The 26,586-nt window shown below is 31.1% G+C and overlaps 1 protein-coding gene across 2 annotated transcripts; it reads left to right on the plus strand.

Moving 5' to 3' along the window:
* Positions 1-1,171: 1,171 nt before the first annotated feature.
* Positions 1,172-26,570, plus strand: LOC116772974 (cell growth regulator with RING finger domain protein 1-like). 2 transcript variants are annotated; one of them, XM_032665312.2, is made up of 7 exons: positions 1,172-1,686; positions 3,470-3,612; positions 8,851-8,989; positions 20,267-20,408; positions 21,362-21,469; positions 23,110-23,272; positions 25,793-26,570. In XM_032665312.2, exons 1-7 carry the CDS (start codon positions 1,589-1,591, stop codon positions 25,930-25,932), a joined length of 933 nt encoding a protein of 310 aa, XP_032521203.1. In that variant the 5' UTR covers positions 1,172-1,588; the 3' UTR covers positions 25,933-26,570. The 2 variants fall into 2 exon arrangements, with proteins under 2 accessions (XP_032521203.1, XP_032521204.1); XM_032665313.2 differs by having other exon boundaries at positions 8,854-8,989.
* The last annotated feature ends 16 nt before the right edge of the window (positions 26,571-26,586 follow it).

The following is a 26,586-nucleotide window of genomic DNA, read 5'->3' on the forward strand; positions in this document are numbered from 1 at the left end:
ATTTATTTTATATATTTTCAATAGGTGCGTTGAAAATCGTAATAAAATTTTGGACAAAAAATTATTTTTAATGTGAAATTATGAAATTATACAAACAACAAAAAAAAAATACATGAAAAATCCTTTGGAGTCAATACTCTTTAGATAAGGTTTTTGTTTTGTTTTTTATTTTAACATTGTTTCTACCATATTACAAGATATACATACATCATAAAATTTTATAAAGTTTAATAACAATTTAGATACTCTTATAAAATAAAAATAAAAACTAAATAAGTTGATCGAATTAATGGATATGAATGAAACTATAATTACTTTAATAACAAAATCATTATATGAACCTCCATAAAATAGTATTGTAAATATTTAATATGAATAACCTTTTAAATGACTGTATTTTTTTTATTATTTATTCAAGTGTTTAAAAATGATCACTGTATAAACAAGAAATATGAATAATCATCAATTGTTCAGAAACATACATATTAATCTTAAATTAATACTAAAATTAATTTACGTAATTTGAAATATTACCTTTGCAAATATTTTATCAGGATATAAAAATCCGGTACACGCTTCAGTATGTGGGATGTCATGTTTAGGTTAAAATTCAATTTTATGGTAATCAATATAACCAAAGAATTATCGAGACTAGTTACGTAGATCACGTGACTTAATATCACGATTCAGACTATGTACTACGTGCGTGAAAAAATATTCCAAAATCAGTATATATTTAGTATTATATATGGTAGAGTATCATGTATAAAATTTTAAAATCTGGTTATAAAACACCCTGTTCTAATGTTATATATTTGATAATATAATTATTTAAATGCAAAAAATATATACCGAGCGAATCGCCACTATCAGGATTCGAACGTCCTGAGGCGCAATATCCCGGAAATTACAATTGTTCAACGTCATTTAGATTTTAAATTTATTCCTTTTTTTTAGTGAAACAAAAATAAAGTATTGTAGACGATAGGAATATATAACCTGAGGTTAGTATGTTAATAAATTTAACAATGAAAGGTTTGAAATAACAGTTAAATTTATATTCCATTCCTCTTATCAGATATGTCTATCTCTCTCTGACAAGTCCTTTCATTTACACCTAACTGTCACAGATTTGCGTCAAACTTCACGTCATTGCCGCATTATTTTTCATTCCCGTTCAATCGTTCAGTTCCAGTTTAAGCTAAGTAGAATCGTTCGCATTCTGTCAAATTACGTTTCGCTGAGTGGTGTACCGAGCCTCCTGTATCCTACAATCTCTGATAATGTTATTGTTGTGATTTCATTTAGTATACACGTCTTATAACATTTTTTTAATCGATCTGTTGTGAATAAGGTTAACTACTAGCTTATGAGCAGTAAATGGGTGCAATCACGTCTTGTAATTAGGCAACGTTACCGCTTCTTTTTGTTGTTGAAATTTGCAAAATAAAACATTTGGTGACGGACAGAATGTAAAGATTAGAATAATCTTGTGCTGTATTGAAGTGAACTGATGTATCCATTATCTATAGTTTCACGTATATTCGCGAGTTCAGTTTTTGTTTTGTGACAATATACCTATCAGACAATGGGTACGACAGGATTGACTTTGGCAGATTTGCCGAATATATTTATTATGATAGGTGCTCTAGTTGCGCTTTTTGTGATGCTAGTCATATTACTCAGGTATGTTGATAGCAACTTTATAATTTTCTTAAATATATTACCAAGCAAAGGAAGCAAAAATAAAATTGGCAGATGACATTGCCAGTCACCTGACCTTTACAAATATTTGTAATCTTTTTATTAAATATAACTGTACTGGAATCCAATTATGAAAAATAAGTTTATTAAATTTAACTATTTTAAAAATGCACACTTAAATTAAATGTTGAATAGAAGAATTATTATCATTGCACAATAAGACCATGTCTCAAGTATTAACCAATTAGTTGTTATCTTAATATTTTGTTGAAACAATTCATGTTGCACACAGACATGGCCCCATCTCTAATATGGAAGATTACAGAATTATTAATGTTAATTATCAGAATAACTCTTAAAAAAACTGAAACAGTTTAAATTTTGTAACTAAAAAGCATAGAATAATTTTTTTACATATTAATAGAAATAAAAACTTATACATTTAATTAGAATCCCAGAAATATTCTTCATATTATAAAAAAAAAAACTGATTTTCTCAGTCCTGTCTTATAGATGTATGCTTTTAATTAACTTTGATAGTAATATATATCATATTATTTTTTCATTTAGTGTTAACTTATAGAATAATCTGCGGTCTGCTAAATTTAAAAGTATAAATTATATGAAAGTAAAGCACTTAAACTTATTTTATTAATTTTTTTTTAACATTAACTCTTAATATGACATTATCTTTTAACATTAATGATTAATATTAATTAATTTAGACTGTGGTTAGTTCAAATACATTATATGTTTACTATTATAGTATATATATATATATATAAGCAGTTCAATAACTAGACACCAATTTTGCAAACTGTCCTTGACACCCCAGCGCTGCCTACCTTCACTTCCTCGGTTACAAAATGATCTCTATGTGTGAACATGTGATTTTTCTCAATACACTATACATTATCACAGTATATTATAATAAAAAGATTAACAACTCATATTTTTACTTTATAGAATAACCTCTTTATTATTTTATTATAGCATTTACTTATTGTTTGTTAAGAAAATTAAATTAAATATAAAGGAATATATATTATTATTGATAATTTCATTATATATATATATATTTTTTCTGAAATGATGTGACTTAAAAATTAGTAAAAATGTTTTTGTTATGGTGTTCGTTAAAATTACATATATTATGTTGCTTGAAATTTTCTCGGCGTATACCCAAATTGAAAACTCGAAGATTTAAATTCATTTTCATTTTAGCCTGACGCTATAATTTTTATCAATTAATAATTACATATTTTTTTATAGTACAAAATATCCTTTATTGTTGCTTATTTATAAAAAAAAATAGTATTCTATTCTATTCTAGGGTGTATCCATAATGTTGGTGAAGGTCACATTTGTCAATTTTTATTTAAATGGAACGCTGGTTCTATTACAGATAAGAATATGGTTATTCGTAACTATTGTGAAAAATATATATTTTTTAATATGAAGAAAGATTTTTTATACTATTGAATAGAATACAAAGATGATGATGAAATTTTATTAGTAAAAAAAAAAATAACTTTTTTTATATCTAAAAAGATCTTATATATCAGTCGTTTAACATGTTGTTGTGATTGCACAGTCAACCTGTGCCCTAAATTACCTCTTAATGTGTTATGTGTCATTAACAACACAATAAACCTTCACATAAATAATTATATGACTGGTATATAAAGTGTGGACAAATGAAAAAATGAATCTGAAATTCAACACATGTGTGACCTATGCTTTATAAAATGTTATTCCATTACAGGAATATGGAAGTTATAGGTATAGTGGGGGAAGGCCGGGAAGACACTTGGCCGAGAGCGATGCAACCACCTCGTCTGTTGATGCAGAGGGTCCACATACCATTCACATTTAAACTACAAGAGAACAAGCCTATAGGATACAGCAGTGAGTTGAATTTGATTAAAATTAATTTACAAGACGTTTTATTAATTCAGAAATGACTTGTCAATCAGTGAGGACGTTATCTCTAGCTTGAGGCTAGTTCTATTAGAGCAGGGGTTCCCAAACTTATTTTGTTCACTGCTCACTTTGAGGATGAGATATTTTTGGCACCTCTATTTTTTCATGTACTGAAAAATCATTATGACTTATTGTAGCTAAATGAAATTACGAATCACTCCCCAGGCTTCTAGATAACCCCCCATTTTTTTCTGGGTCTCTTACTCCCCCTTCTCCCTTTTTCTAGTCATGCAGGGGAGAATTACCGCCCAATTTGCGAAAGGCTGTATTATACGAAATCACTGAGAAATCGTTTTGATTAGACGCATTTTTATTGTCAGACACGGTAGCTCATTGTTTACAGTGACGGTATTGCGATTCATGACTCACAGGTTCGATATCTTTTGTGTTATACATTTTGATTGCTTGCGACTGTATAAATAAACATAACTTGTTTATATTTAAATACCTTATAAGAGCATTGTTCTAGCTCTTTATTATATTATTCGACGGCTTTATATATTACCTTTTATATATTTCTTTTGATAAGTGTCTCGATAACCGACCCCCGAAATTTGATATCCAAAAGAGTATTTCAACGAAATCTCAAAAGTTTTTCGTAAAATATAAGGAAAGTTAAGCTCCGATACAAAAGTATATCCACTAATCTAGATATAGCCGTGCGGACTTTAAAAAAAATCACAGATCACAAGAATTATATATATTTTTTTGGATTTAACTCAAAGTAACGAGGATTTTCATTTTCTTTCAATATAATTGTGTTTTGCAAATCGTATATATTAGTATGCGGGTAGTTGAAAATAAATTAATTGCAAATTAATTACTTTATTGAAAATTAATTACTTTATTGTTATAGTGAGGGAAATTATCCTTATAAGTGGTATGATATCTTAACCTGCGATGCAACTAATTAATACCGCGTGGTACATAACCTTGCTTACTTAAACATTCAAGGTTTTTCAGTAAAGAAATTTTATATATATATATATATATATATGTATATATATGAAAACTATGAAACGGTCTCTGTATATTTATTGATACTAATGCTACATTGAGTTTGTTTTCAGATTTCGTAATATTGTTATCAGTTAATCTATTAATCAATTTAATTGATTGAGAAATTGTTTTCAATCAACTTATATATTTGATTATAAATTGATGTTATTTTTTTGTAAATTTCGTAACACTCATCCTATCTTAAATATGATCAGGAATAAAAGCTACACACAGATAAAAAAAATATTGCCATATATAAAAAAGGGCTTTCACAGTTTAGTTTAACAAAAAAATCTATTAACTTTGTTACCTCTGTATACATCGAAAGATATATTATAAAACGTCTTAAATAATTATTTTGTTAGAAACTAACCAAGGTGTAACGATATTAATAAATGTCCTTCATTAGCATCTATTTTAAAACTAATGATGTTTTTGTGTGAAACATTCAAAAACAGAATTATTTCAAGAGTCACGTGAGAACCCCAAAATAATGATCAGCTAAGTCTGCTACATTGTAAGACTACGGTCTACGGTCTACAATTAAATTTACTCTGTGACCACAGCTACGTCTGTACTTACGAATATATGTATTGCGTTTGCATGAGAAACATACAGAGTACCATTTCGTAATTTAAAATAATTAATCTCTTAAGTTGAGTTATCTGTGTACATAATTTATTATAAAAAGTACACAGATAGCATAGACGTTGTTAGTGCTAATAAATCCTTACTATCTTAGGAGAGTATAACCTTATTGTTGAGAGATTATTAAAATATATATATATAAAATAGTAAGTAAATTATTTCGTTTTATGTCATGTATTTAACAAGACCTAAATTATACGTATATGATAACGAGAAGGCTATATTTGATGTTTCTCAAAGACAAATCTCCGGGACGTTTTCTGTTTGTCTTAAATTTAAATACGTATTTTTTTGTGTAAACGGCTGTTATCCTAAACTTAACCTATGATTTTTTTGTCTTGTGTTATTAAAAATATAATTGAACGCATACTAAAATTACCCTGTAAATTTCATAACATGAGCTAAGTGACAGTAAAAGTTTTGTTATAAGTCCTTTGTTTCGGTCATTACCTGGTACAAAGATACGATTTAAAAAATTTTTTTAATGAAGTAAAACTAATATTTTCGGATGTACTATGCGTCTTTTACTATTTTCGATCTCGTCCGCCCGTGATCACGGTCGCTGCAACGTCGGGAGTATGTTGTTTAAAATAATAGAAAACGCGTAGTAAATCCGTATAATATTTCTTTTATTTAAACGAATACTCCCTAGAGTCTAATATATCATGAGGATAATGATAATGGAAACATCAGCTGTTTTTTTCTTTAAAAAAATATTAAATAGTTTTGTAGTTTAACAATACTAAATTAATCGTACCAATTCAGAAGGCAACAACGAGGTACAAGGTAAAAGTGACTTTAAATCTATGACCCTGACTAAGTAGTTGTGAACTCCTTGAAGATTGATGTACGAGGTAAAATTTCGTGCAGAAACGATCATTACGACTGAAAAGCATATGAAATTTTACGGTTCTGTAATATCCGCTATCCGCAAAATAATAGTTCTAATAAATATCGTTAATATCGCCTTTAAAATAAAACTTTTCTCTTCCGTTTCCGTTTTTTTTTTAATAATTTGTAAAGATTCAAGGTAAAGACGATATCTTTGATGTTAATAAAAGAGTATTGGTAGAAATAAAATAATAATAAGGATGGTCGAAATATTTATAATCTATATCCATAATATTGAAAGAATCGAATTATAAGTGTATCACTTGAAGAAATAATTCGAAACTCTCGGTTTGAATGCGGTTTCTGAACGGACGGCTCCATTTTGATTTCACAAACGTTTCTGATCGTTGTCACAAACAGCAAAGGTTTTCATATCAATGCCAAAGTCAACGTGTCGGTTTATTGATTATATTATGTAAGACATTTATAACAATGAAATACTCGTAAAATTTTAATAAGGTCGAATTATTTCTAAGTAAGTACCGTTCGTATTGATGCGTGGGTTCGGTTGTTGTAGAATTACATCCGGCGATACGATAACGATACGATAAATCTTATCGTATAATGTTATAGATATTATACAAATCAGAGAGACAATTCAAACCAAAGATACTATTTCCGTCAAGAAACTTAATATGTAGTTTTTTTAAAAATAATCAGTATTAGTTTCATTTAAATGAATACTCGCGTAAGTCTCATTACTTTTCTGTGCTATCGTGTCATTTTATTTACACATTGTAAATTAATTTTGTTTATTTATATAAAACGTCGCTTGTTATAAGTAAATGAAAACGCCAACGCGTCCTTAACACTGCCAATACACCCACTAAGGCGAGATGTATTTTAACATATATATGTATATAGTGCGGCGAAAGTAAGTCATTGTTCAAATGTCAAGTAAACAGGTGCGTCCTATAAATAGCTGTACCGAAATATTTTTATATTATTAATATATGCAAAAAAAAAAAATTTGGAGAACAATCGTAAAATATAAATCATCCTCTTGGATGAAAAGTTTCCGAGGTTGTATATATTTTCTTTTTTTATTACGAAGAGGTTTTAAAGCAGACATTTTATTCGGAGACAATTTTGCAACAACTGAATAGATTTATAGTTTAGAATACAATACTGTTCTCATATTCTATTTCCCTATTCGTTGAATAAATTTACAGCTGGATGTGCGAGGAAATGAAAAAAGGCACAGGATTGAAATGACTTATAAAAACAACTACGACAGCTTGTTCTGATGAGCGAGAATTATTTTTATTTTGCATCTTTGGTTAATTTTGTTTTTATTACTATTTCAATTAAACAATTAAACTGTTAGAGAAACGAGACAGGTCTTTTTCTATAAAATATGTTTCAAACACACACACACACGCACTCGCACACGCACACACGCATGAGCGTATACCTAATAACTTGTAAAATATTATATTACATATTTGGTTTAGTTAACTTAGACGATCAAATTAACCCGATCCACCTGTAGCCTATACAATAATATTCATCTCATATATATTCTCTGAGGGAAACAATAATTTGAGATAATATTAATCGCTTGATTTATAGACTTGCTGGCATTTTTTATACATTTGATATAAATCTACTTAGCACATGTTAATGAAACTTTTCAACTTATACAACAGAGTAACGTTTGATACGATCATTACAGTCACAGATAAAATAAATCTGTTTTTGCATCCGTCAATTATTAAACAAAATCTATTCGCTATTTTGCGTGTCTATAGTCACGACTTAAGCGGTAGCTTCTTCCCTAACTCTTCATGTTTTCCTCAATCGATGCGATGATGGGAAGATCAGGAAATGACAGAAATAAAAGAATAATGTACGTAGCAACGTCATCAGAGGAGACGTGTCTGAAACAGCTGGAGTTTCAAAAGAGCGTCAAATGTATTGCTTATAATCGGGTTAACGCGATGACCTCAAGCTACTGTGACGCTTTTATTGAGGGCGGTCAGATACATTGCATTACCATTGTTTACCTTAATATAAAAAAAAAATGTATTATTTATTTAACAAAAGTCGCTTGATTTGAGCAGATATGAGCATAGGAAGTTATTTAAACTCTCGATAATCTATAGGATAAACTCTGATGTGTGTGTGAAAGAATTACACGCCTTTATTCTTGCATCGCCTTTCTATCTTCGGACGACCAGACTCACGCCGCCTCCATCCTTTAGTTGTAGACCGTCACGTCCGGGTGAGATATACCCTTCGTCATGCGAACAGCAAAGATTTGAAAACAGTTTCCCAACGTCCTTTTTGCCTTACTATTAGGATTTGGTTGTCTTCAAGACATAGTATCGGCTGTTACTGAGGTAGCGTGCTCATCATCTATGACCAAAAATTTAAATAGACAAATCATATGTTAATAATAATAATATTAGTTTCATTAATTTTTTTTTTTATACAAAAATTTTAAGGGTTCACTGGAACTTTGTTTTTTATTTTGTATTGAGATTTTTTTTTAATTATAATACAAAAAGAGATAAATAGTAGTAACGACATTAAATTCTAAAGATGACGTAAAAATTACATTTTTGAAACCGTATTAAAATTGTTGGTCTATTGTAACGTTTCTTTAGTTCGTCTTATTCCCAGCAGGTGTCTCCAGCAGTATATCTTCAACAGTCCGCTACTGGCACGCCAGCTGGTGGGGTGCTCCGGTGAGGGATCTGCATCAGACTCTCTGGGGCACCCTGCCAGAAATACTAGCCTCCAAACACCTGGACTTCACCAAGTAAGTTTAATTTAATCTCACACAAATACACACAAGTTTGCAATATCTACTTTCAATACATACAATAATATAGATCGTCTACCAATTTGTCCCTTAAGACTAACTATGGATATACAACGAGGAATTTTACCTTTTAATATCATAAAATACTCTTTTAAGTGTCAAAAAGTATTTAAAACTGGTTTTTTGTTTGTCCAAATATAAATTAACTTTGTACGTTTCACCAATAGTGGTCATGATTAATTCTACACATTATTTTCGTTCAGTTCCGGGTAATTCTATCGATTTATTGCGTATGTGCAAAACTTAATTGAGACTCTAAAAATTATACACCTACTTGAAATGATGAATGAAAGGTGGCTGAAGCTAAAATGTTAATTGTAACTTTAAGCATCTACTAATCCCGCGGTTCCGCTCGTGTTTATAGTTGTTTTGTCGTCGCGTCTTGTTTACCACCCCTTAATATTGCTAAATATTAAATAAAAAAATCGTTTCGAAGAAATGCTTTTCGAAATTAATTCGTCTAAACGAACAAACAAAATCTTAAGCATATCTATTACCTATATTGAGACGCGACGAGACGAAACCTCTTAGGATTCAATGGATTCGCCATACGGGTAGCGGGTCCATCGTTGCAGGGAGAGGAGCTTCAACAGTGCCTGGGACTTGCGACCCAGGTGTACGTTTAAGGGGCTCCTATCTAACGCGCGTTAAACGCTCACCTCCACCGTCCAAGCTCCTCTCTCCACCTAACCAAATTTGAAACGAACCTACTCCCACTAGGGCTGCTTTCGAAGTACGTTCTAAGAATGAATGAAGAAATGTATTCTCAGTATAGATTTATATTTATATATATGTAAAAACTTACAATTTTTACACGGTAACTGTGACATCGATTTAACAATACTTATATAACATTTAATTAAAAAATATTAGATTAACTGAAATTAAAACGTTTATAATAAATTTTTTTTTCATTATGTATAAAATATAAATAAAACATTCTAGGTAAATGTTACCATAAAGAAAATCTTTATATAAAATTTTAAATACTTTGTGATCATCGGGATATTCATTTAAATCACACTTAAAACGAAGTCACTTAAAAAACTAGTCATTGTTTATTATGCGCAAAATGCCTTAGCTGGTATAGCAATTTTATAGCTATATAAAAAAAAAACATACACACAAAGAGTAAGTTTAACTGCTAGAAAATTTAATTTAGATATATAACAAAGAGATTAAATTAACTTTATGTATACAATCGAATAATTAAATATTTAATTGCCGATCGAAATCTATTAAAAAAAAATTTCTAACTAAACTTACTTTTTCAATCATATCGTTTTTTTTTCTAATTAAACTTGTTCGACTTAATGAATTGGTGTATTGTGCAACGACGTTCAGTAAGTACGACTACTATAAGTTTGCTTAATAAACTGAACACGTCCAGTATATGAAACTAGTATTATTCGGATTTACTACGCGAATTTTATTATTTAAAAACTACATAATCCCGACGTTTCGGTTACTTTGCAGCAATCGTGATCACGGGCACCTCGTCTGCCTAGTTTTTAAATAATAAAATCCGCGTAGTAAATCCGAATAATACTAGTTTCATTTAAATGAATACTCGCGAAAATCTTAGATCTCATTACGTACAGTATATGCTTATAACCGATATAGTATTGGTAAGGTCACGATCAAATTATCCCAGACTTAGGTCTACACAGAAATTTTACTCACTTAAATATTATGCATTTTTTTCATTTTAATCAACAACTATTTATTATTTTGCAATGTTGCTCATTCATTCACAAATTAATTTAATTATTTAAAATTATGAACAAACCTGTAAATTTTCTTCTCTATGCTTACCCCAAGTTTGATCCGTCTAACTACATATGGAGTGTTAAAATGTTTTCACCCATGAATCTTCATAGTATAGTATTATTAAATTAGAAACGTGAAACGCTCCGTATGCAGTGTGACGATACGAACTCGTGCTAAGCATACAGAAGATGGCAAATATCGGGACGTGGTTAATTAAATTAATGTAAAATTTTTCACACAATATTTTATTTATAACATATACTAAATTAATTATAGTACATTAAAAATATAATTGAATTATTTACATATTTATGACTAAGTTATAATACGATATAAGAAATTACGTTGTTGAACCTAAATTAGAACTAGTGTGAAAGACAATAATATAGAAGACACAGAAAGCTGAAACAAACTAATGAGGTGTCATAATTCTTTTCCAACCCCACGTAATGTCAATTAAAGCCACCCCAATGTACTAGTTACAAAACCATTAACGTCTGATCGAAAAAACCTCATTATGAAGAGCAAACATATGGAATTTCGGTTTTCAGAAAACTTACTGTACTCTATATCAATTCGTTCTTGAAACGTACTTCGAAGGCAGCCCTAGTAGGTTCTCTTCAAATATGGTTAGGTAGGGAGAGGAGCTTGGACAGTGGAGGTGAGCGTTTAACGCGCGTTAGTTAGGGGCCCCTTAAACCTACACCTGGGTAGCAAGTCCCAGGCACTGTTGAAGCTCCACTCCCTGCAACGCGATGGACCCGGCCCCCGCAAGGGGAATCCATTGAATGCTAAGAGGTTTCGTCTCATAATAAAATAAATACTCCCACATATCATGTTAAATAAACATAGAGAAATATCAGTGATTTACGCGTTAAGAATTTAATAACGTATCCTATAACGTATTTTACATTAAGAGTCTGATATTTCAATCTATCTAGACTTTATTTTTAAGTCTATTGTAAATCATTATTGTCATCTAAGAGTGAGAAAACTATTTTTGTCTTGCAGTCCTATATATATATATGTAGTCCTCGCGCCTTAATTACCAGAGATCATACGTGTATAAACATAAAACAGATTTTTTAATATAAATTAATTGTTTACACAAATTTTAATAGAATATTGCTGTTAATAAATACAGTAAACAAATAAATTTGCATCGTCTGTATGTAATTTAAAAATAATCGTCTGTTGCTGCTATGGATTACATAAACACGCTAAATAGTATGCTATATGTTTATGTAAACACGGTAGGTACATAATATATATCAACATATTATGTACATTTATACATATTATGCTTGTCTGTGCGTGTATTTTTTATGGCTGGACCGAATTTGATTGCACTTTCATGGGCAGACGTAATGTAATGTCGAATTAAGTGTATTTTTAAATTAGAAATTTTGTATTTTTTAATAATAAAAATAGTAAAAAATAAAAACAAAGAAGTGAGCCGGACTAGTTATTATATACAACTTACGAAATTTAATAAATTACGATGAAATGCATTGATAGGAACTAGGAATTTAGTTAATCGTGTATTTAAATTTAACCGCTAATTTTATCGTTACATGAAGCGTTTAACCTTACACCACTTAATACGGGTTCATTGACCTGATAAAAATATATGACCAAGCCTTATATATTTAAATAATGTAATTATATTTCAAGAACATTTCCTGTTTTTTACGCAATATATTGTACTATATATATAAGGTCAAATTAATTCGTTTAGTTTGTAATTACCAATGACTCGTTCATTTGATTACTTGATAAGATAGCATGGAGTTTTTATATATGTATTCTTGATATAATTATTGCTTCGTACGCTATGTTACTAGAAAGATATTTGTCGGGGTTTGTGAGTAGTTTTCACTGATACACAGACATACCAATAAAATATGTTCAAGCTCTTATTTATCGTTACGTCCCGACTCCCGTGTAGTTCCCATGGGAACAGGAGTAGTAGTGTTTTGTAGAAGAAGTATTTGTGTAGTGCTACCTATTTGTATCCATGTATGTATATGTTATTTGATCTCAAATCTGAAGACAGGAGAAGTCGCTGGCTGAAATATTCTCGTATAATAGTTTATATTTAATACGATTGACTTTCGATATTTTCTATAAACGATAATGAGATCTAAGACTTTCGCGAATTTAATTCATTCAAATGAAACTAATATTTTTATTATATTTTCGGATATACTACGCGTGCTTATTTTTTGTAAAAAACTACATACTCCCGACGTTTCGGTTACTTTTCAGCAACCGTGATCACGGTAAAAAACGCTTTTTTCAGAGTTTTGTTCAAGAAAACAATATTTTTAACCAACCCAGCGGTAAAATCACGTACAATAACATTGTTTAATTCTAACGCTAATTTCTCATAACTTCAGTTACAACAGGAAATCGAGATGAGCGGTAAAATTTTTTTCAAAACTTCTAATCTATCTGTGTATTAATCATTATCCATTCTTGTTCAGCAGTTCTCGCTTGATAAGTAACAACACATCAAACATTCACAAAAAACATAATAATAAGATGTTTGAAATTAAATTACCATTATATATGAATACTGCCAATTACATATACGTGATGTCTTGACCCACAAACACGTGGCCAGCTCCAATAAACACCGTTAGGTCTGTTCTCGAGTAACCGACATCTGAAGTGCAAACATATAAAACTCCTCTCTACCGACTACGCAATAAGATATTTCAAGTTTGTTATTTACATACACACTGCTGTAACATCATTAATCATTAATTAATTTTTCTGCTTAAGGTTAACGCAGATTACACCAGAATAACTAACTACATGTATTACCAGCGCACATAATAGGATAAAGATCTTTATATAAAATAACAGTTTTGATATTTTATTTCAATAGAATACCGTTAATGTTAAATATAAAAAGATTTCTGTATGTTTTTAACTCTGTGTGACTCACATTGAAATACTGTTTGTATTGAAAGTTCGCGGAGCGTTTAGTTTTTCGTTGGATTACGTCAGGGCGAATTGGTTTTTGGAATGACGTCTTATAAAATTTTACAGAACAGTACGGTGTCCTTAATACGAGGCCGCATAAACTCGACACGGACAGTTAAAACGTACATACTGGAAACCATGATAAATGATACGAGCAGTGAAGCGTATTTAATTCGACAGGAAGAAAACACATACATATACATATTTTTTAGGTTTTTGAAAATTTATAATTGTCACAGATTGATAAGAAATTAATTTTAAAATACTATATATATATATGAAGCTCTCTTTCGTTTAAGTTTGAAATTCCCGCGCACTGAATCCATACGTTATCTGTGGACAGCAGACCTGCACTGCTCTGTGTTTATTCGTGAAAAGTTTTGGTGAACACGTTTCACTAATTAATGTTATAATTAGCTCTTAATGTTGGTTCTCTTTTTTCAGTTTAGTCATAACCTAATAGCAGCTATTTGTATGTTAAAGAAGTTGGTACAACGTTTAGATTAAAATAAAATACTCCTTTTTTTTAGAGCAATAACTTATGCACTTGTTTTAATAAATAAACATATTATGAAACAACAAAGTCGATATATATATGGTACCTCATTAATAATTTCTAAAAAAAAAATCTCAAAACATTCAAGATTAAGTGTATCTGTTAAATCTCAATGTTATTTATAAAACCTGAAAATGTTAGTCACTTAAGGTGGCTTGAACTGAGTTATTGAACCGTTACTATAAGTAAACATTAACAATTATCTCATCACATACGAGTGAATCTAACTCCTTACATGCTTTGATTGTCCGAACCCAACGGCAGACGAATAGGTACAAATTTATTCATTTGTATATATATTTGTATATATATAACTTCATAAAAAAATATTATTAGTATAACACAAATGTCTCGTTTAATGACTAACCACTAAATCGAGACGAGTCAATGGACTCTCCCGTCTGTTAACGAGTCATCCAACTTGTGGAACACTATATGACACACTATAATTTTTGTCTGCGACTTCGTCCGCTTGGACTTTGAACTTAAGTTCTATGAGAACGCGTAAAATGTGTTAATACTATATATATCGTAAACAAAACGGCAGACTCTGTAGTCTTCGTGACGTTACTTCATACACATTACTATTGTTATGCCGTGATCCAGAGTTCTACACGGAATTTAGAGATAAATAATAGTCTATGTCATATTCTGATGTCCAAACTACATAACTGTTAAGTTTCACCAAAATACGTTTAGTAGTTTTTGCGTGAAAGAGTAACAAACATACATACATCCTGACAAACTGTCGCATTTTTTAATAAGATCTAAATATTTCTTATATATGAATGCACTTGAAACTTAGGTATATCATTTTGAACTTATTTCAATATACGAATAATATTTTTAACTTAATAAGTCAGTTTTCCATACACATTGAATATACATGTTTATTGAACATTATTCAATATTCCTCGAACGAAACTAATATGTAAAACAACTAGATTACAATAATCGTTTCACTACAACTGGTTCGCTTTTTTAAAGTAAACAGACAGTTTGGCGTCTTAATTCACTTACGTGGATAATATCGTGTGACGATTTATTAATGAAAAACTACAAACCGTCTGTGCGGAGTGACGATAAAAACGTATGGTAAGATTTAAGCTCCAAAACGGTAACTAAGTGTTCCTCATCTCGTGACGTCTCACATGTAGTACGCGGTTATTTCAGTACATTAAGTCAATTGTAATCGCCAGCATTGCAGTTCATCGACCTTATGTAACACAATTTGAATGGTTACATAGTAAGCGGATACGCTTCATAAATCGTGTGGAAGTTAATTAATTTTTCTTATTCCTTTATAAAAGGAATAACCGGACTGGCGCGAGTCGGAGTCGCCGACGAGGGTTCCGTATAATATTTTAGTTTTCGAATATTACGTCGGATATAAACAAAAGATTTATGAAGTGTGATGTTTTAATTTCAACTCGATACTTGCATACTAAACGAGATAATAGGTTTTGACACACGGACATCAAAAGATGCGATAAGGATACCGTTTTTCCTTTATAGCTACGGAACCCTATAAATATAGATTTACTTTGCATAAGGAAGTGCGGGAAAGTGCTCGTAAAACGTCTATTCACCGCGGCAAAGGGTGCGACGTTTATAGCTAATTGCTTTTTTATAATGAAAAAAGCCATTATGCCCCTAAAGGTCGACTGACTGGTACAGACCTTCAGCTACGATGCTACGTACATATTATTTAATAACTCATTAGAGCTATTATAATTGTTGTCATAATATATTATGGACTATTTATATTCTAAAAAGTGAAATAAGTCGTTGTTTTACTTTAATATGACGGGTTTGTGTTGTATCTTTACTGATCAATGCAAACTGACATCGACTTTGTCTGAACTACAGTTAAAATTGTATTATATAAATTCACACTTAGGTGTGACCTTATCCTGAATCCAAAATGGCGGACTGTATATCTCCATGTACTCCTATAATATTAGTTTAAAGACTTTCTAAGAACAATTCTCATAAAAAAAATATATAAATTTTTAAATAAGCGCGTGTTGAAAATGTATGATATCGGATTTTTAATTATATATAAAATTTGTTATTGTCACACGTGAATTGTTTTAATAAAGCCTCAGCAGTTTTGCCTTCGTATTTTTTTGCTATACAATTAATTAATAATAGTATGTAACTCTAATGGACTGTTCACTGGCGTTATATACTTTTATAATGTCATTATGTGTTCTATGTATATCACATAGTTATATATTATTTACTGATGATATCCTTATTTACAATTTTCCTATGACCCGAGTAAGAGGTATTGTTTACCGATACTGAATATTTAAATCACGGTTTGATATGAACAGGCGTACCGTGACGTGACCCCGTGACTGGTTAGTGTTTAAATTGTCTCTTATTTTCCTCACTTTAACATATCGTAATCTCGAACACAGTTAAATTTATGTTACAGATAATATTATTTATTTATATATATCAATTTCTGGTTGAGTTAATTAGTTTTATAAAATAAAAAATACGTATGAAATCTGCGAATATTTTTTACTTCGAAAGCAGCCCTAGTAGGTTCGTTTCAAATTTGGTTGGTTAGAGAGAGGAGCTTAGACGGTGGAGGTGAGCATGTAACGCGCGTTAGATAGGGGCCTTAAACCTACACCTGGGTCGCAAGTCCCAGGCACTGTTGAAGCTCCTCTCCCTGCAACGATGGACCCGCCACCCGCATGGCGAATCCATTGAATCCTAAGAGGCTTCGTCTGTCTCTATAGCCATAAGAATACTCACAAGAAGAAAACGCTTATCTTTAGCTGCAGGATAGTATAATTTTGGTTGTTTTATAGTTTCGACGTATTCACATAACCATCTATAAATATATAAATACATAAATTATTATAAAAAACACACAAAAAAATCTCTTCGAGAGAGTGCATTTCCGAAATCACAGTTTCGAATCCTGCTCGAATCGATAAATGACCTTAATTTTTTACCTACTTTCTTTAATTCTAATATATATATATATAATACATTTATTGTGAGTTAATATTTTTATCTATTAGTAGTGTTTTTTTTATATATATTTCTTTAAAAATTTAAAGATAACTTATAAGAAGTCGTACATTTGCAAGATGTTGTCGATCCCGGCTCAGCTCACACGACACCGGCTTCGCTATTGCTGAAACAGACTAGACTCGTGAACTATTTGAGATGCACTTGTATTTTTAAACTGTTACTATTTTCTATTTGTTTAAATTAAAAAGTGATGGTAGGTGGTATTTCTCACATTAGTCTTGGATGAGATTTTTTGATTACAATATTTAGGGACTTTATGAATACGGGAATAGTCGGAGAGGAAAATCCTATTAAGGTTCCCTTTATCTTAACTGTAATTTTATTTAAGATAATACTTTACGAGCATTTATTATATAATTTTACATTTAAAATGCCGTTTACAGTAGCCGTGTTCACCGACAAGGAGATGAGTCTATCACAGATAAAAAGGTATCTGTGATAGACTAAGGTATGTCCAAAAAATTATATTTTCTTTTTAAAATATGGTTCGTCTAAAATAAAACTAATGTTTTTCGGATTACTACGAGTTTTTTATTATTATGAACTGCATACTCCCGGTTTCGGTTACTTCGCAGCAACCGTGATCCGTCTAGTTATTCGTCTCTCGGATATTGTTTAACCATTTATATGTTACTATCAAATAAATTATTACTATATATTTTATAAAATTGGATTAGAACCCGAGCGATATAATATAAACGTTAATACTCAACGTGTAAATATATATATTTTTTAATTTACATCAATGATAAACATTGATTGTAATATTCATTACGCTTAGCACAAGTTTGCATTGTACCACTAGAATGTGTTAAGATTTATGACTGAAAAACTATTAACGCTCCGTATGGAGTTTGCGATGCAGACTTTAGTAAGTACTCGAGTAAGCTCAACGCTTATTGCGGTATAGTCATATGTTTCGGTTTCTTGTGTATTCATATATATAGAGGAGAATTTATTTAAGTCTAACATTAAGGGAGATCCAAAAAAAATTTTATATAGACTTGCAATGGTTTTGATTTGAGCAGATTTTGAAACGACGATAAGAGGCAACGCGTCATAAATAATCTAATTGTTAAGGTTGTAGAAGAAAACATTGTTATGATTGATAAGAGATATACAGAGGTAAAACCTAATATTTCGTGTTATGTTTACTTGTGTGCGGAACTAAACATAGATAGCGCTTAAAAGTACGAATTAAACTTTTTTTTTTAATCGTCAGTGAGTTCCTAATACCTATTGATCTTGATGGGCATGGGCTTTTTGGTTTATGGTATCCCAAGGAACCGCCAGCTCTATTAAAAGAGCGCGCTTTAAAATGCTCGAATACAGAAACATGTCTGGTCTCGACGTCACCGCACAAATATCCTTTGGTATTTTTTATTGTTTGTCATACGTATCCATCATTATAGTCCAATCCTGAGCCGCTTTAAAGATAGAGTAAGGCTTGACGTTTGATTTTATAGCCCTAGTGCCTTCTTTCACAAAACCTATCGATCGTTCGTTTGTGGTTATTTCTTTTTGACCTCTTCTGGCTACCAAAAGACTAAACGCTTCACGTATGATTTATAAAACCGTGACGACGCGAGTATTGACCGCTATCCAGAAGTAAATTAACAAATACTTTACATTATATAAAAAATTAAAGTATTTTTTATCTAAATACTTTAATGTAATAATTAATATTAAAGTATCTTAAAAAGTACTCCATCACTAGGGGCATAGACAAGTCTGTCAATGGCTGATCATTGTCAGCTGATCACGTTTGTTTACAAGATTGTTAAATTCTATTGAAATGTACTCTAACAAAATTATTAAAAAGATAAAGTTGTCTTATAAGGCCAGTACTTTTAACTAGTACAAACTCGTTATTATCTTAAATCAAACACGTTAAATAAGTTAAACTCAATTTACAAAGACACAAGTCACGTCGACAAAATACTTTCCCGCGTAAAAGTGAGCAAACCAGATGTCAACGCTTTAACGTCACCTCGGGTGCGTTCGGGAATTTTAAGGTTCGGTTCAAATTAAATGTGTGTTCCCTAAATATATATATATAAATATATTTCTGCTGTAAACAACTATAAAACTATGATTGTTAACAAGTACATGAGTGATTTCTTCCACGCTCACTTGATTCAATCAGAATAACTAATTTCGTACGCTCTTAAATATTTTTTTTATTATTCTCTCATATCATGAAACGCGTTTTACGAAGCTGGTCGTTTAATGAAAAAAAATTTTACTATTTCAATTCCATACAAGATTAAATATTTACTATTGTTCGTGTCACCAGGCGATACGGGCATGAGATAAATGCTATTGTTCCTAATCAAATGAAAAGCGTATTTATTTTGTAAAAAATACATAATTGTATTACAATAAAGTCAAAAATACAATCTCAAGGACATCATCGATCTTGTAAAACTTTAACGGTTTTCCTCGAAAACGCTATTTATAATTCAACATGTTGTCCGCAGCCTTGATATGAATTTAATAAGTAGGGATAACATCATAGCAGAACGAAAAATATTATTACTATTGGGTTTTCTTAATAAAAATAATGTATAGGTTATTTTATACCAAGGACTTTTTAAAAAAATAATTTAATTCTTTTATTAATTATTTGTTGTTGTTTTTTCTATATCTTAAGCATTTCTTATTCCTGGTACAAGAATTTAAACTATATTTTTAAAGCCATTCGTAACTATACGGGTCTTCGAAAGTAAACCTCACATAGAAACAATAAATGTATGTACTAAGAGGTTCAATATATTTTACAAATCCCTCAAAAACCTTATCTTTCATGTAAAATATATGCTTCATATTTCACCTCTCAGGAATCCACCTCATGATGAGCAGGACGTGAAGTTGTCTGCGGATCCTCTACAGCTCGGTCCTCCGCCTCGAACCCGCTACCCCCTGGTGGTGATACTGGCCAGGGACCAGAGAGACACCACGGAGCTCAGGCCGGATGATACGGTATGTTAACGTGGAGTCATTATCGTACTTCTCGTCTTGTAAGTCGTCGGTCGATATGCGTGTTCACATTTGTAACCATATTACTGTCTGTTAACATTTAACCTTATAATAAATCGTCATATATCCGGGAAATCTGCTTCAGAACCTTAGAAAGTATGTTGCTATTATTAGTCGTCTCTACTTCGTTAACTATACTGAGATACGTCTAACATTTATAGTATACAGCAACACTGTACGTGAGCTCGTTTGTAAAGAAAATTTTTTATCCCACTAATTGAATGAATGAAATTAATATATGCAAATAAAACTCATATGTATTTTAGTTTATTTGTCAAACTATTTTGATGATTTCTGTTCAATTCGAAAGTTTGTCATCGATTTGAATAGAACATAAGACAAAGAATTAATTATAGCAAACCCATCCCGTTTGCTACAACAAAGAAACTAGTGCCTACACATCAGAGCATCGTAAGGGTATTTGATGACATTTTGGAGTAGACTATATCACGCTGTTCAAATTAAAACTGTCTTGCTGATAGCAAACGTACAGATAAAAAAATCTATTTACGATATGGATTTAGATTAACGGCTCTCATTACGTAATATGACGAAATATTTACAAAAATAATTAGTCGGAAATAAATTTATCTGACTTGGATATAGCTAAGTCCTCATCACTATCTTATTCAAGCTGCATTGAAGCTGCGATTTCATTTTCAGTCTTCCATAAGGCTTTACAACGTACAAAAAAAATCTCAATCTGTTCTTGTAGCAGCTTAACATATTCCTTAATATCCTCCACCAATCCAATAGAAAACATGTTATGTTTGTAACGTATGAGTTTCTTGTTCAATATTATATATCAATTTAAAGCCGTTAAAATTATAATTTATATCTCTATATAATTTGTAAGAATATTTATTAGCTATTGCATTCCATCAATTCTCCGCCAGGTGGCTCTGATAACGGTGGTGCATATTAGAGACGAACAATGCCCACTGCCAAGTGGCATCATAGCACAATACCTGAAACAGGCGAACGGTCACCTGTCCTGTCTCAAGGTAAGTTCACACTATCACACAACGCCAACGAAACAAGATAAATTATGTAAATAACAGGATTTACCTGCCGATTCTGGATATTGTTATCATTTTTATTCTTTTAATAAACTTTATAAATTTCCGATTGCGAATTCAACACGTACGAAGTCGCCAGTGATACTAGTCTAATATCCTAGTCGTAAAAAATTTTGATATTCATAGTCTCAGTAGAAAGTACCCACTGTCTTCACTTCATCAAATTAACTAGTTCCTTCTTCAAATAAATGAGTCTCAGACTAACTTATTGTTCCTTGTTACTTTTAACTATTCAATTCTATTTGACGCCATTATGATATTTTTTTCTTTAATTGGCATTAAAAGGAAATATCACATGTACGCCTACCATATGTGCGAATCACACGAAATACTAATCGTGTTCCGTGTCTCACACCGTAACCAACGTTAGCACGTTGAGGAGATTTATAAGTGAAAAACTTGAACAGTTGCATATATATTTATATATATTTAAAAGTAAACTCGTAACTACTAGTAACTATGTAACTCGTAACTACTAGTAACTATGTAACTCGTAACTATATATATATATAAGCAAAAAAATCCCTTCTAGTAAAATAATTTAAATATTTACATTCTATAAATCTTACCTGTTACAGAGACGGTAATGTATGTATGTCTGTTTGTTACAAAACTTAAATTATCTTAATAATACTTGGATATCACAATATGATTGTCGCAACACGTCTTATAACTTATACGTTTGGCAATGGTTGCGACACGCGTCCGATACGACATACTTTACTACAGGTGACAATGTTTATCCAGCCTCCATTACGGTTGCGGGAATACTTTGAGTTGAAATGTGCTATCTTATATAATTTATGCACTACAGATCTGTAATACGTAATTATATAGGTCAAATTAAATTTTTCTAACGAGGCTGCTAATAATTTTTTTAAGTGAATATATGGCGGTAAGATCTTTAAAAAACGTGAATACTTCAAACGTTCGGTATGTTAATTTAATGTATTTAAACTCGCACTAAGAGTAATTTATACCGTTCGAATTAAATCAATGAAAACTTAAAAGTTTGATCATTTAACAAATGAATGAATGAAACTAGTATTATTCGGATTTACTACGCGGATTTTATTATTTAAAAACTACATAATCCCGACGCCTCGGTTACTTTGCAGCAACCGTGATCACGGGCAGACACCTCGTCTGTAAATCCGAATAATACTAGTTTCATTTAAATGAATACTCGCGAAAATCTTAGATCTCATTACATTTAACAAATGTATAATTAAAGTAATAAAATACTTATTGAATTCTTTGTTTTGATTTTGATTATAACTGAAACTGAAGCTTTGTTTATAAATCACTTTAAATGTATAATATTTAAGATTCTCGCCTACACTCATTTAAATGAAACTACGCCTTTATATTATTTTATATCAACGTAATCCCGACGTTTCAATTCCTTTACAGCAAGCTCGATCACGGGCAGACGTGATGAAAATGTCATAAAAAATAATTCAATCAATTTTATTTATAATAAAACAATTCCCATATAAATTGTTGAATGATCCGTAGAATTGTTTTAGGACACGTAGTTTAAAAGATCTTTGATAATGTTCCAGCAACTGTACGTGTCCGGTGAGGTGGGCGATGTCGGTGGAGACGTGTCTCCCGAGTCTTGTGGGGGGTTTGGTCGGGAGGCTCTCTGCTGCGTGTGCGCCTCCGCCCCGCTGTCCAGAGCCCTACTCCCCTGCCGGCACGCCTGCCTCTGCGCGAGGTGCCTACGTGAGTATATTTTCATTATTCGGAAAATCCCTTTTTAAACATGACACCTCGAACTGAAACATGTCTCTTGGAACATTACTCATGAAACGATTGATTCTCAAATGAGACCTCCTGTCTCACGTTCTTAGCTTTTGCTATTTACAAACATCACACAAAAAAATTATTATTTCGCCAAATGTTTATACAGATAAAATATCAGCAGACTTATGATACGTGTAACTCTTGAATAAATCTAACATATATATATTTATTATATTAAGACGTGTAGTTACATAGCTTGTATTTTTGCACAAATCATTCTTCTTGATGCCCTTTGATTGAAACGGTGATATTTAATGTTTCATAGTAAAAACAGAATCAAAAACTCTTGAGCCTTTTTCCTTTCTTATCGTCCACGTCTTAGTTCAAATAACGCGATATAATCTTTTCGCTCCCTCCATCCCGTTGGTGCCGAAACAATTTCTAAGAGTATATTTTTCATAATTTTTCATTACATATATTACTATCAACCTTGGTTTTGTCCGGTCGCGTGTTGGTTACGTAACTCTTGGCACCTTCCTTTTTGCACACAACTATTCATTAAATCTTTTTTTATCGGTATATTAATTAAAGTATAAAAATTTCCTACTATCAATTGTTATGGTTTATTTATATTAATTAATAATATTGATAGTTGTATGACGTTGTGGGAAAATATCACCTCCGTAAATTTACCATGAGTCAGGAGTTTCTCATTCATGAAGCTTACCACACGATATTAGCAATACATATGTTATGGTATTGAAAATCAGAAAACTGTCTGTTTTTAGTTTGACAGTGAAAACTCATGCTTAGGGTGAATCAATGATAGTAAAACGCAGCGGGTGTTTTATTATAAACCATAAATAGAACAATGTTGATGTAATATCTTGAGACTTGTCTTAAGATAATGTCAACTTATTAATCCAGACTAAAAATTAAAAATATAAAAGAAATAAATTAAAGTTAAAATAAGAACCGCCTTTCTGTGTGCAATGACAATGAACGAATTTTGATGAAACCAGCATTAAACGATAGAGAAGTTTTTAGGAAAATGTAAAGACAACGTTATATCCGATAAATATTTTTGATCACCTTCATGCAAATCTAAAATTTATAAAAATATTAACTGACATGAGAAGATTTTGCAATAATTTTGGTACCATAAGCATCATTGTGATTTATCAGTATCATTAGTACGATATCGCATCGTTACACTATAAACGTAACGTTTTACGTTTACCATCAATTACTTACGTAAATGCTGATACGGAGATTCATGAATAATCCCCCCCCCCCTCCCCCGGACGCAGTGTGACAAAGCCGACTTAGTGTTATCGCACAGAACTAAATAATCATGAAAATATAATGTGCATATAAAAAAAAATCTAAAAGTAAACGAAAGCTAGTGTAGAATTTATAATATGAATTGATTTGAGTCAATTCAGAATACATTATTTTTCATATCAATTCTAATAACGACTGTTACTTTAGTAATATTTTCACAACGATTTGTTAATACTATATATTAAATATATATATATATATATATATATATAGTATATAAGTATGCATCGCGCGTCACTAGCTCGGATGAATCTCTCACAGTGTGATTGTGTTCGCTAAACGTCCGTAGAATACGAATACTTTATTGTAATATATTTAATGTATCCTTGGACCACTCGGAGGCGGCGAGCAAACCATGGTTGTTCTAATTGACTTCATTATCTACAAACTTTATAATTATTGATTTTTTTTTTACTTAAAATAATTGTTTTTTTTTATTGGGATATTAAATAATTTTTTAATCATTCCAATATAAACAAGAGAAAAACCTAACTTGTATCACTTTAATTTTTTTTATACCTCAATAAAGCTGATAAAATCGTTTATACATACATAATAAACTCTTTCAATATTAATTGCCCCTAGTCAGTAATAGTTCTAGTTATTGCCAGTAGTTAATTAGTCCAGCATCTTCATATTTCTTATTGTTTGTTCGATATATAATAAAAATTGTATATTCATAATATTAATATGTTATAAGTCACGTCACGCTCGCCCCGGGCCGGCCGGGCCGTGCCAATGACGCTCTGACCTCACGGACCGAGACCTCGACTTTTACAACGGATAACGATTGATCCGTGATCACACGCACACACACGCGCACACACACACATACATACATTCATATGCTAATACGTACTACGAAAGTGTTCCATCTACACATAAAAAAAAGTTTTTTCGGTCGACAATCAGATTATATTAAACATATGGCCCTAAATTTGTGACCGTTTTGTTTTTCCAATGTTTTTTTTTGTAATTTTAATATACGAATTTAACATTTTTCCAGTCTCGCAAAGACTATATATTTTGTTCTATATTTAAAATCACAAAAACCACATACTAAACAGCTATTCTATGAAATGTACTTATTCTTTTTTTAAACATGACATAAAACCTCATTCTCAGTTCTCACTGTATATTAATTCGAACCTTTAGCTAAGCTGGACAAGTGTCCGATATGCCGCAGCCCCATCAGCAGTTACTTCTGCATCAGGAACGAGGAAGAACCGCTGTCGGACCTCAAGCAGAACCTGACCACCAACAGGCGGATACTGAACCTGTTCCACTACCACTAGGGCCGGTGACGTCATCGATTGAGCGAGTGACGTCATCGAATACTACGTCATACGTTTGTGACAAGAAAAGTTTTCCTTCCTACTTTGAGATTTTTTTTTTCTAGAAGGAACCGCAGCTGCGTCCTTTGTTTAAACCTTCTCTATCATTATGTCTAGCTCGTTGAAATACTGCCGTTGTACCAAAATAATGTATTTTTTAGTTTAGTTTGTATAGCGTCCTATTTTATTATTATTTTTTAAACATGCTTGGCCTATCGTAAGTTTAAATTTTGTTCGTCATTAGATATATAAACGACTGCGGAAAGTGATTGTGATGTACATAAAAGACATTTGGCTGTATGATTGTGGACTGTAACCATTATTTATTTAAAAACAAAAAACTATTTTATTTACATTTTATTTTTACTCGAAAAGCTTCATTATTTTTTAATTATTTGTGTTTATTTTTTTCTACATTTCTTTTATTTTGGATATTAGTTTTTCAGTATCTATATATGTGTGGTTGTATTGGAACTGTCATGAATCCTATTCGTTAAGAGTCGCGCGATGTATGCATCTGTGATAATTGCTTTGTGAATCCGCTGATTATTTTACAATAATTAAATATAAAGTTATATTAAAATAAAGAATTATAATGACTAGACATTTTCATTA

The sequence above is a fragment of the Danaus plexippus genome, assembly GCF_018135715.1.
Source record: "Danaus plexippus chromosome 18 unlocalized genomic scaffold, MEX_DaPlex mxdp_20, whole genome shotgun sequence".
NCBI lineage: Eukaryota > Metazoa > Arthropoda > Insecta > Lepidoptera > Nymphalidae > Danaus > Danaus plexippus.